The 17224-nt window shown below is 37.6% G+C and overlaps 1 protein-coding gene across 1 annotated transcript in view; it reads right to left on the reverse strand.

Annotated features, from left to right (window-relative positions):
• Positions 1-387: 387 nt before the first annotated feature.
• The window catches only part of LOC124622016 (rab proteins geranylgeranyltransferase component A 2), a 52713-nt gene continuing 35876 nt past the window's right edge, over positions 388-17224 (reverse strand). The window contains exons 6-10 of the mRNA XM_047147568.1: positions 9134-9563; positions 8471-8595; positions 5982-6127; positions 5173-5367; positions 388-1129 (exon numbers count right to left, since the gene is read on the reverse strand). Coding sequence (XP_047003524.1) covers positions 941-1129; positions 5173-5367; positions 5982-6127; positions 8471-8595; positions 9134-9563 — 1085 coding nt within the window. The 3' untranslated portion in view covers positions 388-940. The remainder of the gene's footprint in view (positions 1130-5172; positions 5368-5981; positions 6128-8470; positions 8596-9133; positions 9564-17224) is intronic.

The following is a 17224-nucleotide window of genomic DNA, read 5'->3' on the forward strand; positions in this document are numbered from 1 at the left end:
TACTGTCAGCTTCTGAATTCATTGGGTTGTGTTACAGCCACAGATTTAGAAACCTTCAATAGTTTTGGAGACTGAATAAATACATTCATTGTTGACATATCATTTCATTGTTTTGATGGATCCGATTGTAGCCCCAGCCTTCTCAGCTGACCCTAACATTGCCGCTGCAAATTACAAGCTCCTGCGGGAAAAAAGCCAAGTCTGAATTATTGTGCTGTAGTGCTGTCAGAATGATGGAAAATGACTGCTCTAAATTAGTCAACACATTTAACAGCAGTGAAATTATTAGTTAAGTACACTGTCAAAAAATTAAAAATCATTTCCAACATTGAGTATGGTGCTTTATTCTTTAGTAGAAAGGGAGTGGTGAAGAAGGAAAAGACATAATTCAGATAAGCCACAGGCAATGCCTTCAGGACATTTATTTAATTTCCTGCATACAAAATAGTGAGATCCTTAAAAATATGAAGAAAGATTTTACAATTCTCATACTAGGCAACTTTCACTGTCATACATAAGTACCATCACACCATAATTACTGCTTTTCCAAGCCTCACTTTCCCAATGAGAATAGAAGAAAAGTAGTGCAACATCATAATTGATAAGTACAAGGGAATGATTTAGCATTCATTGCAGCTCTTTGGATTATGTACTACAGTTCATTCTTTGCTTTCAAAATTGATGTCTAACGAATTATCATCATTCACTTTGAAGAAAAAGTGTCACGTTTAGAAATTACAATAATTTCATTGAAGGTGACACTGAAATAATATAATAGTGTGACTAGCAACTTAACTGATACTCCAAGGAAACACCCAAAGCTTTAATATTCTGGAAGCAGTATCAAGCTAAGGGAATAACTGTGTGCCAATGCCATTTGCTCCCTAAAGATCAGTCACAGTGGGAGTATTATACAGATATTGACTGAAGGTGTAGCTTCTTAAGAACCCTCAACAGCTGGAGGAGCAGCATCACCCCCCACTTCTCCTTCAGCTTCACCATCAACAGCATCACCACTTTCAAATGCAGGTCCAGGTGCATCATCACCTTCCAGAACGATTTCCTCTGGATCAGGAGCACGTGGCAGAAATTCGCAATCTGGGTACATCTTCATGAAGATGGACTTTGCCTGCAACACAATGTATACATGTTACACCTCATAAAATAAAGGAAACAAGAACGATTTATTCTGCATTAATGAATACTTTTTATAAAGTAGTTTTGCAAGTGTCTTATTTTGACTGTGACCTTTTAACATATATGACACAGCTCACATGCTACCTTTGTATTTCATAGCTCAGTATGTTATGAGGTCAGTGATTAACAGGTATGGATGCTGTGGTGTACAATAAGATCAAATCTCCATTGAGTCACATCCAACTTCAATCTCTAAGTAATTCTATGATTTAACTTGACAGTTAATATGCCTGATGTCTAACATTACTTCATGTTAAGTGAAAAATGCCAAATACCAAGCATCAATTTTTCTAAACAGGACTGCATCAATTAAATTAACAGAATCTACGCATTGTTTGCGTGGGGAGGAAGTAATCAAGTGAACTGTGCAGAAACAGATACGAGTGTGTGTACCACCTATGAAGTTTGTAATGAATGAAGGTAATCAAATCCAGCCAATTAATTTGAAAAGTATTTAAGCAGATATTTCTCACAACAAGGATGTCTGTGAACAGCTTCCAAAACATCATTAATAAGTGCTATGTGGTGGTGTAGAAGCTGGATCATTCACTACATCAGAAAAGAAACATTTCCAGAAGTAATCTGAAAATGTAAACTGAGAGTTGTGATAATTGTGCCATTTAATGGATAATCCAGTTTACTTAAAATGAAGAGCAAATGCACAACAATGAAAACATTATAAATATTTTCTTAAAACTGGAAGTAAGCATCATGTGAGTCCCAAATGTTCGGATGTAAAGAAAAAAAATAGTAAATACATAAAAATTATTTTTAAAAATAAAACATTCTCAAAAATCACTTGTAATACTGAAGACAGATTCAGAATTACACGACAGTTGGAAATCTGTTATACGTTTTGAAACTTCCATGCATTCACTACATACTGTGTGTTGTGGTTTGAGTGACAACAAAAAGCTTACTGCCTGATTTCACTTTCAATAAGCAACATTCGAAACAGATACCATCATTGCCAGATAAGGACAGTCAGTTCTTCAATCATGTTCTTATCAAATAGACTGAAACAAATTAAACTTTTATGGGCTTCAGTTAAAGAATATTCTTGTGGTATTATAAAACAATTATTGAACTTGCATATGATGAGTTTTCAAGAGACTTAACAAATGCTATGTGAGACATAACATGGTGTCTGCATACATTGACTGTGTAAAACCCTGACTGTTCTGTTCATTCCAAGAGATTCAGAAGGTAGTAAGTAGCGTAACTCCAATTTTTGATGTGTTTCTTGACAACCAGAAAGCCTTCTGCACAGTTCCACGTCATTGTTTTAATATAAAATGTAGGGGTGTTCTTATCTTCACTTTGTCAGTTCACACTAAAGATGGCTGAATAGTATACAGCCAAAATATCATATCAAGAAACTGAGGTTCTGTGACTGGTCAGTCAGTATGCCACATAATTATGAAGCTGCACAGATCCAATATTGTTTATTAGTCTAAGAAGGGGATGAAACTGAGATTAGTACACAAGTGCTATGGACAATATTAATGAAAGAAAACTCATATTTACAATGGATGGTACAATCAAACCTACAAAAGAACCCAAGTCTCATACAACAGGCAGACTTCACATTGCATGATGGAAACACACAAAAACTGAACTAAGCGCAAGGCGCAAAGATTAAAACATGCTGCTGCAAGTTTTACTGATAGATAGCCCAACTTTTTCTTAATAACTCTTAATATAATCAAACAAAGAACAAATGGGAGGAGGATTAGTGTTTAACGTCCCATTGACAGCAAGGTCATTAAAGACAGAGCACAAACTCTTATTAGGAAAGGTTGTGCCCTTTCCAAAAGAACCACCCTGGCATTTGCCTGAAGCAATTTAGGGAAATCGCAGAAAACCTAAATTCAGATGGCCGGATGCGGATTTGAACAGTCATCATCCTGAATATGAGTAAAGTATGCTTGCTCAGTAGGAACAATTCCTGCAGGAAAAAATTGAAGACTGAGTAAGAGTAACACAGAGTCTGTGAAACATTTTTAAAAGCTGGTTGTATGTAACTTTATATTATGAAAATAAAGAAATAGCAACAAAATTACAGTGTAGTCTTTTATTGGGTTTTATACAAGGGTAAGTCAATTATTATCCAAAATTTAGTCATATTTTTGTTTATTTTGGCAGTACTGTCATTTTACGTTGATGATGCATGCTTTGTTTATTTGTTGTTATATCTTTGCAATTTTCAAGTTGATAGGTTAGTTTCATTATTGCTGCCATGAAGTTAATCATGGCTGCTCTGCTGTCTATTTGCACCAAAGAACAGCAATGTTTGATGATTCGCTTTTTGTGGTCGGAAGGCTAATCAGGGGCCGAAATTCATCAAAGACGTTCGGTACGGTACAGGAACAGTGTTTTGCCACAACAGGGTGTCTACGAATAAATTGAAAAATTCCGAAATGGTCGCACAAGTGTTATGAATGGTGAAGGAGCCGGACGACTGTTTACCGCCACAAATGAAGGAACCATTGAGCGTTCACGTGAAATGATTCTCTTAGACAGACGATTAACTATTGATGAAGTGGCACATCGTCTGCAAATTAGTCACAGTTCTGCCTACAAAATCATCTGCAACAGACTTGGGCTATATAAAGTTTGTGCAAGATGAGTCCTAAAACAACTCACATAGTTGCATAAACAAACCCGCTTGGACATCTGCAAAAAACATTTGGATCACTATGGTAATGAAGGGGTCCAACTTCTTAGACAGGATCATTACTGGCGACGAAACATGGATCCATCATTACGATGCCAGGTAGTAAATGGCTGTGTATAGAATAGAAACATCCGAATTCGCCGTGCAGGAAAAATTTCGAGACCCAACCGTCCGCAGGAAAACTGATGCTTATGGTTTTATGGGACGCACAAGGTCCAGTACTGGAACATTATGGGGAAAGGGGCATAACAATAAACAGCGTACATTACAGTGAAATGCTTACTGCCAGGCTAAAGCCTGCAATTTGAAGCAAAAGCCAAGGATTGCTGTCAAAAAGTGTTGTGTTGTTGCACGACAATGCCCGTCCGCATACTGCTGCCCAAGCTGCTGAAATGCTCCAGAAACTCAAATTTGAAGTACTGAATCATCCTCCATATAGTCCCGATCTGGCCCCTCCTGACTATCACTTGTTTGGTCCTCTCAAACAGGCAATAAGGGGTCATTGATTTGCCTCGGACGAAGCAGTGAAAGAAGCGGTGCATTCCTGGCTCGCAGCTCAACCGAGAACCTTCTTTTATGAGGGCATCAGGAAGCTTGTACAACTAGGGACCAAGTGCGTTGAAACGCAAGGAGACTATGTCTAACATGATATTCTTGTAAGTTTCCTATTTTATTACAATAAAATTTTATAACTACTTTGCAGATAATAACTGACTTACTCTCATAGCAGCAGGTTTTGTTTAATTAGTGAGGAATACCACATAGGTGTACCTATGAAAATAATATTTCAATGTGAATTAAAATAAAATACAATCAGGACTTCTTGAAACTAGTGTACCCTCTTTTCGAATTAAAATAAAATACAATCAGGACTTCTTGAAACTAGTGTACCCTCTTTTCAAGAGGGGGGGTGGGGTGGGAAAGGCCAAGAGTGAGATGGAACTCGCATGCAAGAGAAATGAGAATTTATCTGATCTTACGAAATATTTTACAATGGACCAGTTCAATACTACACCCACCACCTTTTAAATGACTTTTTTTTGGCTGCTTTCATTTTCACAACTTTCAATTTGTTATCACATTAATGAAAGATGTCATACCTTTTAAATATTTAAATACTACCCTTCCATAAATTCTATGTCACACACACACACACACACACACACACACACACACACACACACTCTCACTCACTTGTGAGCTTCCCCTAGCTTTCCAATGCATCAAGTGGACAAGATACAAATATGAATCATTTAAACCAAGGCACGTGAGATAGTAACTTCATTTCGTTAACTTACCTCTGCAACTGCATGTTCAAAATCAAGGTCCAGGTCAGGCCCAGAGCAGAGAAAAACATTTGATGGCACTCCTGTTGTTAGATCACAGCTGGAAGTCTCTGGACAATTGAAGTACAGAGACCACAAAACCTGAGGCTTCAATGCCGTTGGGCGGGTAGCACTCTCCTCATTTGTTTCCCCGTCTCCTTCACCACCCTTAGAAATTTAAACATTTCTGGTATTAGCACTCTTAAAATATTGTTCCAACACAGCTTATAAATATGTAATTCACTACTGTTCTCAATAAATGGACTATTATTTTCTGTCACTTTCACTGATTACAATTAATCCACAGCCAGTTTCTTTGGGTACAAGAACACAAGCACTGAAACTGACAAAAATCCCTATATGGTTTTGCTGCTAATATGTATTCTGATCACAAACATTACAAAGAAGGCTGTGTGATGACTTGTGAAACAGTTCCATTTTTGAGTCCACACACATTTCAATAAACAGCTGCTGGGAATCTTCAATTACAAAATGGAATATAGCAGCAATATAACCAAATATTAGTTTTACACACATAAAAATAATGGTTCTCAGTAGAAAATAATGTGAGTGAAGTTTGATTTTTTAGATTGTATTTTTGATTCATTAGTGACAATTTATCTTTATTACAAACTGGCAACATTTTATTATTATTAGAATAATTGTTAGAGGACTGTACGATACTTTACCCAAAGGTCACTTGATAAGCCCGTAAGTGCTTCAGCCTTACTTTATGTTAATGTACTGTGAATTGTATGATATTAAAGAACACAGTACTATACCGGATGTGAAGTTTGTGTAGACTGTGTATCTGTATCAATACGGCTAACTGTCCCATCATCAAATTCAGTATGCAGTAAACTCTTCACAACTTCTTGCATATCTTCTCGAGCAGTCTTCTGTTGTCGGCATGTCATGTGCACAACATCTAGGAGTGAAGAAATTTAAGTGGAGTATACTTTTCACTAGCAGAAATTGGTTTTATTAATATGGGCTAAAATAAAGCATTTGTATTTAAATAAATAAATAAATGTAATCAATAAGGAAAAACTGTAATAGTTTTTCACTAATGCACTCCACGAATGAGCTCTTAGAGTTACATATTAAATTATCAGCATTATTTAGTCTGAACTGCTTTCAGAATAGAGCCCACTGTATGACACACATATGCAACAGAAGAAAACGTCACATATCCTGGCCAAGGATAGATAAAATTTTGAATGCTACCTGAACACCTTGTCACATTATACGACTATTTTAAATTTTTGTTATCGATTATAAACTATAGAATCCTTCAAAAATGAGGTTTTAGTATCTTAGGAACACAAAGTATATCAAATTACGTGAGAAAGTTCAGGAACAGCCAAACCTGTACTTAGCAACTACTGGCCGAGGCACTTACCAATTAGAGAATCCTGAGAGGCAAGGGTGCTTTATCAAAATGAATTATAAGACAACAGAACCTAGCTTTCAGAACCATTAGTTCCATCCTCAAGGAAGGATGAGGGAAAGATCTTTCTCTCCTTGTTCTGACTACTGTTAGGTCCGTCTCAATGAACTTCTGAGTGACCTGCTCTCCTTTCAAACCTTCCTAAAGTTATCCTCCTTGACGATGGGACTAATTGCTCTGAAAGCTGGGTAACAGTATTTTTTTTTTTTTTTTAGTATTGCTATTGACAAGATTTTCAATTTTGTCCCCTGAAGATGAGTACTGGGCAGACATTGTCTCCTTGTAATTTTACGGTTTTAACAAAAATACTGCAGATACAAGCATTGCACTCCTCCTCTCCTCCATGAACAACAGCCTGCAACAGGAGACACATTTGTCCCCTATGGTGATACTGCTACAAATAACAACAGATATTTTAAATCTACATGTTCGTTAGTTGCATCAGTCTCCCCCTCCCAACTCCCACAGTAAGACCTACTGAACAAATACAAATAAATTTAACTTTCAGTACTATTATAGTGACAAAATCAGTAATATATTCCTTATCATTTATGATTAATTGAAAACCAATTAAATCAGATTACAATTAAAGCAGCTAACTCAATCTGATGCATGTTTATTCTTGCAGATACAGCTTTAACACTGGAGACTTTTATGCAACCTTACTGAAACCAAACCTTCCCAGTTTCCTGTAATAAAATGTTCAATATTAAGAGACTTACATTTACATTTTATTTGTAAGACTAAGCAGACATTTTCCTCCATTCATTGTCAACTAACCTGGTAACAGTGTTATTTTTCCTTTCTTTCTAGTAATATAATGGAAACAATGAAATTGTTATTAAGTTAACTAGAACATGTACTAATTTACCACAAAAAGCTAGCAAAATTGACTTGCACACCTAATTAATAAATTAACTTTACCATAGCATGAAATGACAGCATCTCGTCTGGTAGGAAACCAAAACTTTGTCATTTCTGTGGCCTTCAAAACTAACACCTATTGTTGCACCTCTACAAATATAAAGCAGTCTGGACTGGCACCTCAACCATTCAAAGATATGTCTACTGTATGACGTTTCATGACAAACTCAAAATTATCTTATTAAGCTGAAACTCAGTATTCTAGGATGTACTTCAAGATATTTCAAACTGTTTTGACAATGTGAAGACCTTCATCAGTGTATGCTCACTTGTGAAACATGCTCTCATGAACTAAATAAAAATACTTCCAATGCTTTGAGACTAGAAAGGAGAAATGCCATACTGCCTAAGTAATTCAGTTCACATACAAAAAAGGGTAAATTTGACCACCATAATGTTTCTTGTTCAGAATATGGTTTAGCTTTTTTTATTTGTGTTGGAAAACAATTTCTCACAAACTGGTTTAAATTCCCAAAAAGCACTAACTAATGGTTTTTTATCTGAGGTTACAGAATCTAGCCAAAGTATATGCCGTAGTTTCAGTGCTATTACCAATGCTACATCACTAAGATCTCCAGCAAAGAATAAAAAGTTGTATCAAATTAAAGGAAAGCTCCCAATTTTTACTTATCAATCATACTTTTGAAGCTTGCAGTTTCACAATAGTTTAAAAAGCTTGAGATTCAATATTTCCCCTCATCTGAGAGAATTACAAATTCCTAATATAGTAGGAATTCCACCAAGTGTTTCAGAATGTGTAGATACTTATGGAAGTATCAACTGATCTGCATTACAAATTGACTCTTGTATGCACTTACACCTGTTAAACGACATTTCTTCACTGTCTCAACTTATGGCAACAAATTGTTATTCTCACTTTAAAAGTCATATACTTACACAATCCTTGTGGGCAAGCGTTTGTAGCTGGACCAACTTCAATAACAGTCACTGGTTCTTTAGAACCTTCAACTGGTGGAAATCTTAGCAGCGTAAGTGCTTCTTTATCAGCTGGCAGAATGGACCTGTTCAAAAAATTTAAATCTGTGCTATATTACCAACTTTCCATGTAGATACTGCATTAATATTTCCCAAGGGGGGGGGGGGGGGGGGGGGGTATCTGAGCAGACGTATATTACTACTATCAAGTTTCCACAATATGTGCGAGTTGCTACAGTTTTATTCTCTAATTTAGGAGAACTACTTATTTATTTACATGATGCAGTCACTGCATGGAGGGAAAAAGTATGAAAAGATGAATTGCATCAGACAATGGAAAACGCTTTGATAAAGGCCTTAATGGCCGAAAGCTTTATTTGTGACAAGTCTTTTTGTTGTGCCTATCTGCGATTCAGCATCTCTGCTACATGAAAAGTATAAACTTTTTACGACAGGTTGCTAATTTCACTAAAAAAATTATGCCACACACACTCACAAAACAACAAATGAACCCTGCAAGTTTTCAGCTCTACAATGTTATAAGAATTTGCACATACTTTCAAGAAGCTGAATTTGTGATAACTATTATGAGCTGCACAGAAAAGAATGGTAACAAGCTCCCACCTGTCAGTTATAAAGATCCCACGTGACAATCCTCCAGGCTTGGCTGCTGCCAAGTACTCCGCAGGTGCGTGACCAACACCCATCACAAGATTAACCGCATCAAGGCGGCGACCCCCAGAAGCCACGCCCTTGCATTTTCCATCTTCAATTAGCAAGTGTTGTACAGCTCTCTTCAGGTGGTACAATCCACCGAACACTGCACAAAGTCGACAGAAACACTGGGGTAGCTCTCCACTGCCATACATGGGCCAAAGGAAAGGTGTATTTCCATATCTTCCAAGGCTGCTGAGGAAACGCTGTGTGCGTGCCACGCCTTCGTCACAGGAAGTGTCTTCCGTGCACATAGCAATAGCATGTATTACATAATGCATGAGGTTTGGAGTCAGCTTCTTTGAGTTCAGGTAGTCAACAAATGGCTTATCTTCAAATCCTGCAACAAAAGTGAATAAAACGCTAAATTCAAAACTTTTGGAGAAAAAAATAAAATGGACTAACATAATTTAACACAATAATTTGTCTCTTCTATACTTTATGTCAAACATGAAATGAAAATTTTACATTTACCTAACATTTTCTGTTTGTTCCATCATAGGTCCTTAATTTTTCCTGAAAAGAACGCCTGATCCTGAAAGCTTGAGCAAAGTGTTAATAATGCTGTGTCACAAAAGTGCATTTTTTTTTTAAGTTACTGCTTTGTAAAGGTACTACAGAAGGAAAAACTGAGGGTACCAAATGAAAGATCTAAAACATTATTTTGAAAGCATCCATCTACTAGCAAGGAGAGAAATGTCAAAACAATATGCTCTGCCAATAAGTATCATATCGAAAACTGTTTGAAAATTGGGATACGCAATACCTTTAAGCAACAACTGATGGACATACTCTCCTTTGTTGCTAACATTCTGGGACATAACTAATCTTGTGGTTGGTTAATTTTTGTAATTTGATTATAACATGTGACTTTATTGTTCCAACAATAACCTTGCAACAAAGCACCGAATTTTTTTCTTCACTTGGCTTGCACAAATACTTGATTACTATCTAGGCTGCTAGAGGTATCTCACATGAGGCCATTCAAAATATCACTGTCCAGTGGAATTTGATCACATTGATAGTGCTGTAATGTATATGCTCAATCTACTGTCATCATTTGCCATTAATTTTGGCTACTATATCTGGTTCTCTATATATGATATATAGTTCTTTGTTACGTAACATGTCCCAATCTGTTTTACTTTGTCTCTTATGGGCAATAGTGTTTTTCTTTAGATTTTGTGTGAAAATTCCATTAATTTGTCCTATTCGCCTCCGCCCCCCTTCCCCCTTCAGTTTCCTTCGCTTGCGACTTCTATATTTTGCAAATTAAAGTGCAGAATTTATTAAATTTATCCACTTGCTTGCAATACCAATTTCTTTTATCCAAAATGATTTGCATGTATCAAATGTGAATGGTGGATTAGTTTTATCTAGAACCACAGTGGACATCATCTAATGAATGTTTAATACATGGATTTAATTTTGTTAACAGTATATTTGACAACATTTTATAAGCTGCATTCAGTAATGTGATTCATCTTAAGTTTCAACAATCTGCAGGGCCCTTCCTTTTGCATACAGGGCAAAAAACAATTCTTTCCCACCATGTGGAACCTGCTCTTCTTTCCACATGGTACTGATAATATTGTGAAGGCTGTTTATTAAAGGAAGCTTTCATGTATCTACGAGGGCCGTTCAGAAAGAAACCTCCGATTGATTTAAAATAATACACCAAGTTAAATAAAAATATTTTAATATATACATCTTACAACTACATCTTTGCACTATTTTTCTACATAGTCTCCATAGCGATTGAGGCACTTATCATATCTCTTCACAAGCTTTGAAATTCCTTCTGCATAAAAATCACCCGCTTGTGCCTGGAGCCAGCCTGTGACCGCATCTTTGAGCTCTTCGTCGTCATCAAACCGCTGTGACCCGAGCCATTTCTTCAAATGCATGAAGAGGTGATAATCACTTGGCGCCAGGTCTGGGCTGTAAGGCGGATGGTTGATAACGTCCCACTTGAAGGACTCAAGAAGGGCCGTTGTTCTGCGAGCAGAGTGAGGACGGACGTTATCGTGCAAAAAAACGATACCCGAAGTCAGCATACCACGGCGTTTGTTCTGTATAGCCCGTCGTAACTTTTTTATTGTTTCACAGTACACGTCTTGATTAATGGTCGTACCACGTTCCATGAATTCAACCAACAACACCCCTTTGGCATCCCAAAACACCGTTGCCATCAGTTTTCTGGCAGAAAAATCTTGCGAGGCTTTTCTTGGTTTGGTAGGCGAATTTGAATGTGCGCACATCTTTGATTGTTCTTTTGTCTCAGGGTTCACGTACTTAATCCAGGTTTCGTCACCGGTCACGATTCTGTTTAACAATGGTTCTCCTTCGTCCTCATAACGTGACAGAAAGTCTAATGCAGAGGCCATTCTTTGAGTTTTGTGGTGGTCGGTAAGAATTTTGGGCACCCATCGTGCACAGAACTTACGGTAACCCAATCTTGCTGTCACTATCTCGTACAAGAGAGTCTTAGAAATCTGTGGAAAACCAGTAGACAACTCCGACATTGAGAAACGTCGATTTTCACGAACTTTTGCATCAACTGTCTGAACGAGTTCGTGAGTCACCAATGATGGTCTACCACTCCTCTCTTCATCATGAACGTTTTCTCGTCCACTTTTAAATAAACGTACCCATTCACGGACAACTCCTTCACTCATAACTCTTGGTCCGTACACGGCACAAAGCTCACGATGAATAACTGCTGCAGAATATCCTTTGGCTGTAAAAAACCTTATGACAGCACGCACTTCACATTTGGCGGGGTTTTCTATTGCAGCACACATTTCAAACTGCCACAAAAACTAAACTAGCGCAGGTACGACATTCACTCGACCACGGCTTGATGCCGACTGACCTGTTGAATGCGTGAACGCACAGATGGCGTCGCTACTCCCCCCACAACCCGCACTGTGACCAATCGGAGGTTACTTTCTGAGCCGCCCTCGTATTTCTATGATTTCACTTTGAGTAGACTTGCTTGAATTTCCTTATGTTTTCTGAATTTTCTAATAAGTATGGTTCTCCAACCAATGGCTCATGGTAAGATTCGGTATACCTTCATGAACGCTGTCTACCAACTGATTAAATAAGACTTCATTGAAATATTATTTTCATCTTTTAGAAATTATGCTTTGGGCAGGCAATGAATAATAGGTTCATTCAGTTTCTATCTACTGCAATTTGTACGAATTAAAATACAAAAGGCAAAATTAACAACAATGTAATATAGTGACTTTATCTAGCTGATGGAACTAGAGCCATAAATGTTTAAAAACCTTTGAGTAAGAGGGCCAAAATGAGTGTTTGATATCTACACACATTCTAAACACATCTAGAAAACCTCAACAGCCGTCACATGCTATGAAAATACACACACAATCATGAAAGTTAAAGTGCTATGATCAGGTGGTCTGAAGATCGCAAGCCCCACCTCGCATTTGATACACAAAGCTGAAGCACATTCCTATCAAATGCCTAGAAGACTGATCACAACTCTTGACTCATATTTTACCTCAACTGACAAAATTGGCTGACCTCACCCAGTATCTAGAAAGCGCTTACAGGATTTCTCTTACAACCTTCACAGTCCACTCCTGGTATTAAGTACATGTGCACTAATGAAAGATGCAACATTTCATGTGCACAAGACTCTGAGAAACCGTACGAGTACTATGGAACTGCCATCTTTACCAGACCAGATATTAAACTTTTACTATAAAAACTGGCAATACCAATGTAAATAACACTGAGCTCATGACAAAAAATTTACAGAGTCACTTGTTCTTCATATAAACCACTCAGCACCCCATTCCCGTTTACTAGTCCCAAACATTGTAAACCTAACTGATCCTAACTAATTATTGATGGATAGGTGGCTGTAACAGCCACAATGAAAAATGAGGGTATGCTGAAAACTGATCAGAATGGTGAAACCAATGAAAACTGGACAACATAAAGTAATTACACATTGATTATGATGCTGAACTTCTTCATCCTTTTACTGATGCAAGATGAAAAATGCGACCATAATTCAGACTCAAGTTTCATCTCTCTAACACAAGCCAACAAAATGTCAAAAAATAGGTGTGATCCCATTCCCAAAACACAACATAGGTCAATTATCTCTCAAGTTGTGCCTCAATAGGACCATCAATGGTCACATGTAAAATACATTACAATTTCAAAGCAGTTTTCGGAAGAGCTTGATCCAAGTATAACAAACAGCAAATCATTTCCACACCTATGAGAATTTTATGAAAGGCTGTTCAACCAACACTACCAGCAAACTACTGCAAAGAAATTATTGTGATAATCCTTTTGCTAAAAAGTGTAAAAAGTAAAAGTTGACAGTATTAATTCCCTTAAAAAAATAGACAGAAAGCTTTGAGGCCATTCAAGTATCAGCAAAATGTAAGAACATTATAGATATTATCACAGACAGAACAGCTCAATAACTACTGAGCAGAAAAAGTGAAAAAGAAAAGACCAGCAAAAATAAAGATGGTTATTTAAGGCAGGGAAAACCACTTATCACACAAAAGTAACAATAAATGAACCAGAGAAAGTAGGGAGCAAGTTTAAGTATGATAACGTTGCTAAAAGAGATGACATTTTGAACAATCAGGTAAAATGTTTCAAATTTAAGACTACTTTAGTTACCAACTGCATCAGGCTAAATCAACTGCCTAAGAAGCAAGCACACTATTAAAACCAGAAAAAGACCCTGAGTATCAAATTTCACTTTTATGTTATCTTCACAAAATCTCTGAACACACAATCCTGGCTTATGTCAAACCACTGGTTGAATTGGAAGTTATATCTGAACCAGACAGTTTCAGGAGGGGTGAAACTTGTACCTGACAAGTAGTTAACGATACCTAAGACATAGAGGATGAGTATTACCAGAAGAAAGTAACAGAGGGTGTGATAGTTGAGCTAACAGTCACATACAACACAGTACAACTTGAAATCCAGTTGGTAAATGTTTCAAAATAATACAGGATGTTTTCTTTACCAAAATATCAGTCTTATTGTGCAATAGGAAACTATACATTGACATTCACAATACAGTAAACACAGCAGATGGGGATACCCCCACCACACACACACACACACACACACACACACACAAAGATTGACAGCATTCCGCCCATGAAATAAAACAGCTGAAAGGAAATTTAGCATTGTCTTTCGTGAACAAACACTGACTCACCAACCTATCTACATGTCACTGTTGATGGATCCATCATCTTTAAGAATAATTGTGAGTAATTGAAGCAGAAGGCCCAGATGAGAAACAACTTAGTTTGTAAACTTGTCAGTTCTTCACGTGGAGGAAGCTTCATTGTCAAGCAGACTTCAGCTCTTGCACTGTGCTACTCTGCAGCTAAAACTGTACATTCCACATTAGCATGCTCAGACCACGCGACGAATGCTGACACTGCATTTAACAATACTTACACAATTTTCTCTGGCTATCTTAAGCCACACCATACGAAAAAGTGTCTGGCAAAAGGACTTGCTCCGCCAAACATACTTATGTGGAAATTACAAAGTGTTTGAAAGATACTAAGCATCCTTTGTGTGGAAACAATTATTGTTTAACAGATGTGTGGAATGAGCACAACTGTAAGCACAAGCTACAAGCAGTTTGCTGGACCTACAATATCCACAGCAAGGAAAGTAAGGCCCACAAATATACGTACCTTGCTGACATGAACACAGTGAGAGCCTATATAAGATATTTTGTAACAGTGATGAATATGAGATAGCTGATGGGCTTCTGCATAGCATCAATGCAGTGAGACACATAAAGTGGACTGATACAATCAAAACATTAATCTTTCAATGTTACAAATTGGAAAGCTTTGTGGTGTTAAGGAGACATGGAGCTGGCAAACCTCCCAGTTATGTATGTAAATCTGTTAAGCCCAAGTTGGTCACAGCAAATTGGAAAGCTTTGTGGTGTTAAGGAGACATGGAGCTGGCAAACCTCCCAGTTATGTAAGTAAATCTGTTAAGCCCAAGTTGGTCACAGCCTTGCCTCTAGAGTACTCCAAGTTATTAAAGTCAAGCAGTCCTTAAATTAAATTGTAAATCCAAGATAAACTATTCAAGACCATCCAATAATGAAATGGCAACAGCTCTAAAAGGAATGAAAGCTGGGAAAGCATCAGGTTTTGACAGCTTACACTCAAGAGTTCTTTTTACACATGTGACAAAATACCTAGCAACAATCTGTATTTGCATTCTCCAATCTTTTTGTATTTGCATATTGTTGGTGAAGAGCAACAGCTGATATATCTTTCTTGTTGCAGTCAAAATACTCACATAAAATATTTCAATGCCTAAACCAGTTTCGACTTGCCAGTAATTTTCAATTGTTGAGGAATTATTACTGGCCCAAGGCTATGTCAAATTATGTTGATGGTGTCTTCCTGAAGACTCTATGGACAGGGGAAAATGAAAACTCCAAACTGGTTCACCCACTGAAATATTCTGTGAGAGTATTTGACTGCAACAAACATTACTGTCCAATCTGGCAAAATACCAGCTGAAATGAACCTTGCTAAAATCACAGTTACTGGCATATCACTTTACTGCATGTGGTATGGGTACACAAGCTCTATGGAAGATAACTGTACAAAAAGAATCACTATATCCATTGAGCTAGTAGATTCCAATTTAATTGCAGCTGCACTGATTAGGTCACAACATTAACTACTTTTGTAGAAACTGGTATTAGAGGCCATCTGTTGTATCTAATGACTGGACACTATTTATGACACAGTATGAAGACTATATACAGTGTATGAATTATTAAAGGTAATCTCAATATTTGAAAATTACAAATGTGATAAATGCAGTGCTTGGCAGCAGATGCTTGTAGTTTTGCATGGGTTGGTTGGTTGGTTTGGGGGGGGGGGGGGGGGGGGGAGTGTAAAGGGACCAGACTGCTATGGTCATCGGTCCCTTTTGCATGGGTATCAAGAAGAGTTCACAAATGACACACAAGAACAGTAATCTTACCTATCTGAAGCCCATGTTCGGCCATCATGGAGGAAAAAGGGATTGAGGAAAATTGGAAAAGGAGAGCAGGTTCATCAGTCAGTCAGAGAGAGAGAGAGAGAGCGAGAGAGAGAGTGCTCTCCCTCCCCCTGTCATGAGGAGAGGACACAAAGCTGAAGGAAGAGGTTTTTTTGTGTGTGTGTGTGTGTGTGTGTGTGTGTGTGTGTGTGTGTGTGTGTGTGTGTGTGATATATATATATATAAATATGGAATATAGTGTATTGGTAAACACTGTGATAGATGATAAAGGGGCATGAGAGAGAGAAGAAAGATGCATCAAACAAGGAAGACAAATGGGAGGAGGAAGGAATACTGCACTTGAGACCTAGTGAGGAAGAGAGATTTTAAAATTGAGAATAAACAAAAATTAGTAATTACATTCTACAAGATGATATAACAGTGGATATGATACGAGCAGCAGGAGAAGTAGGAACCCAGTGGCTATACAGAGTGCTGAGGGTGGTGTGGAAGGAGAACAGAATTCCTGAGGATTGGAAGAAAGGAATTATAGTCCCGATCTTCAAGAAAGGGGATAAAAGGAGATGTGAGAACTACAGAGGAATCACCCTGCTATGCCACTGTGGAAAAATCTATGAAAAGATCCTGGAGAAGAGAATAAGAAGCAGTATTGAAAGTAGACTGCAAGAGGAGCAGTATGGTTTCAGACCGGGAAGATCAACAACGGACCTCATATTTGCGGTAAGGCAACTGCAGGAAAGGCACTATGAGTACGGGAAGGACTTAATCATGGCCTTTTTAGATATTGAGAAGGTGTATGACAGTATCTGTAGGGACAAGCTCTGGGATGTGCTGAACGCAAAAGGGATAGATGAAGAGATAACACAAAAAGTCAGAAAAATGTATGAGGGAAGTGAGAGTTGTGTGAAAGTGGGGAGGGAACGTACTGCATGG

This window comes from Schistocerca americana, chromosome 7 (genome assembly GCF_021461395.2).
Source record: "Schistocerca americana isolate TAMUIC-IGC-003095 chromosome 7, iqSchAmer2.1, whole genome shotgun sequence".
Taxonomy (NCBI): Eukaryota; Metazoa; Arthropoda; class Insecta; order Orthoptera; family Acrididae; genus Schistocerca; species Schistocerca americana.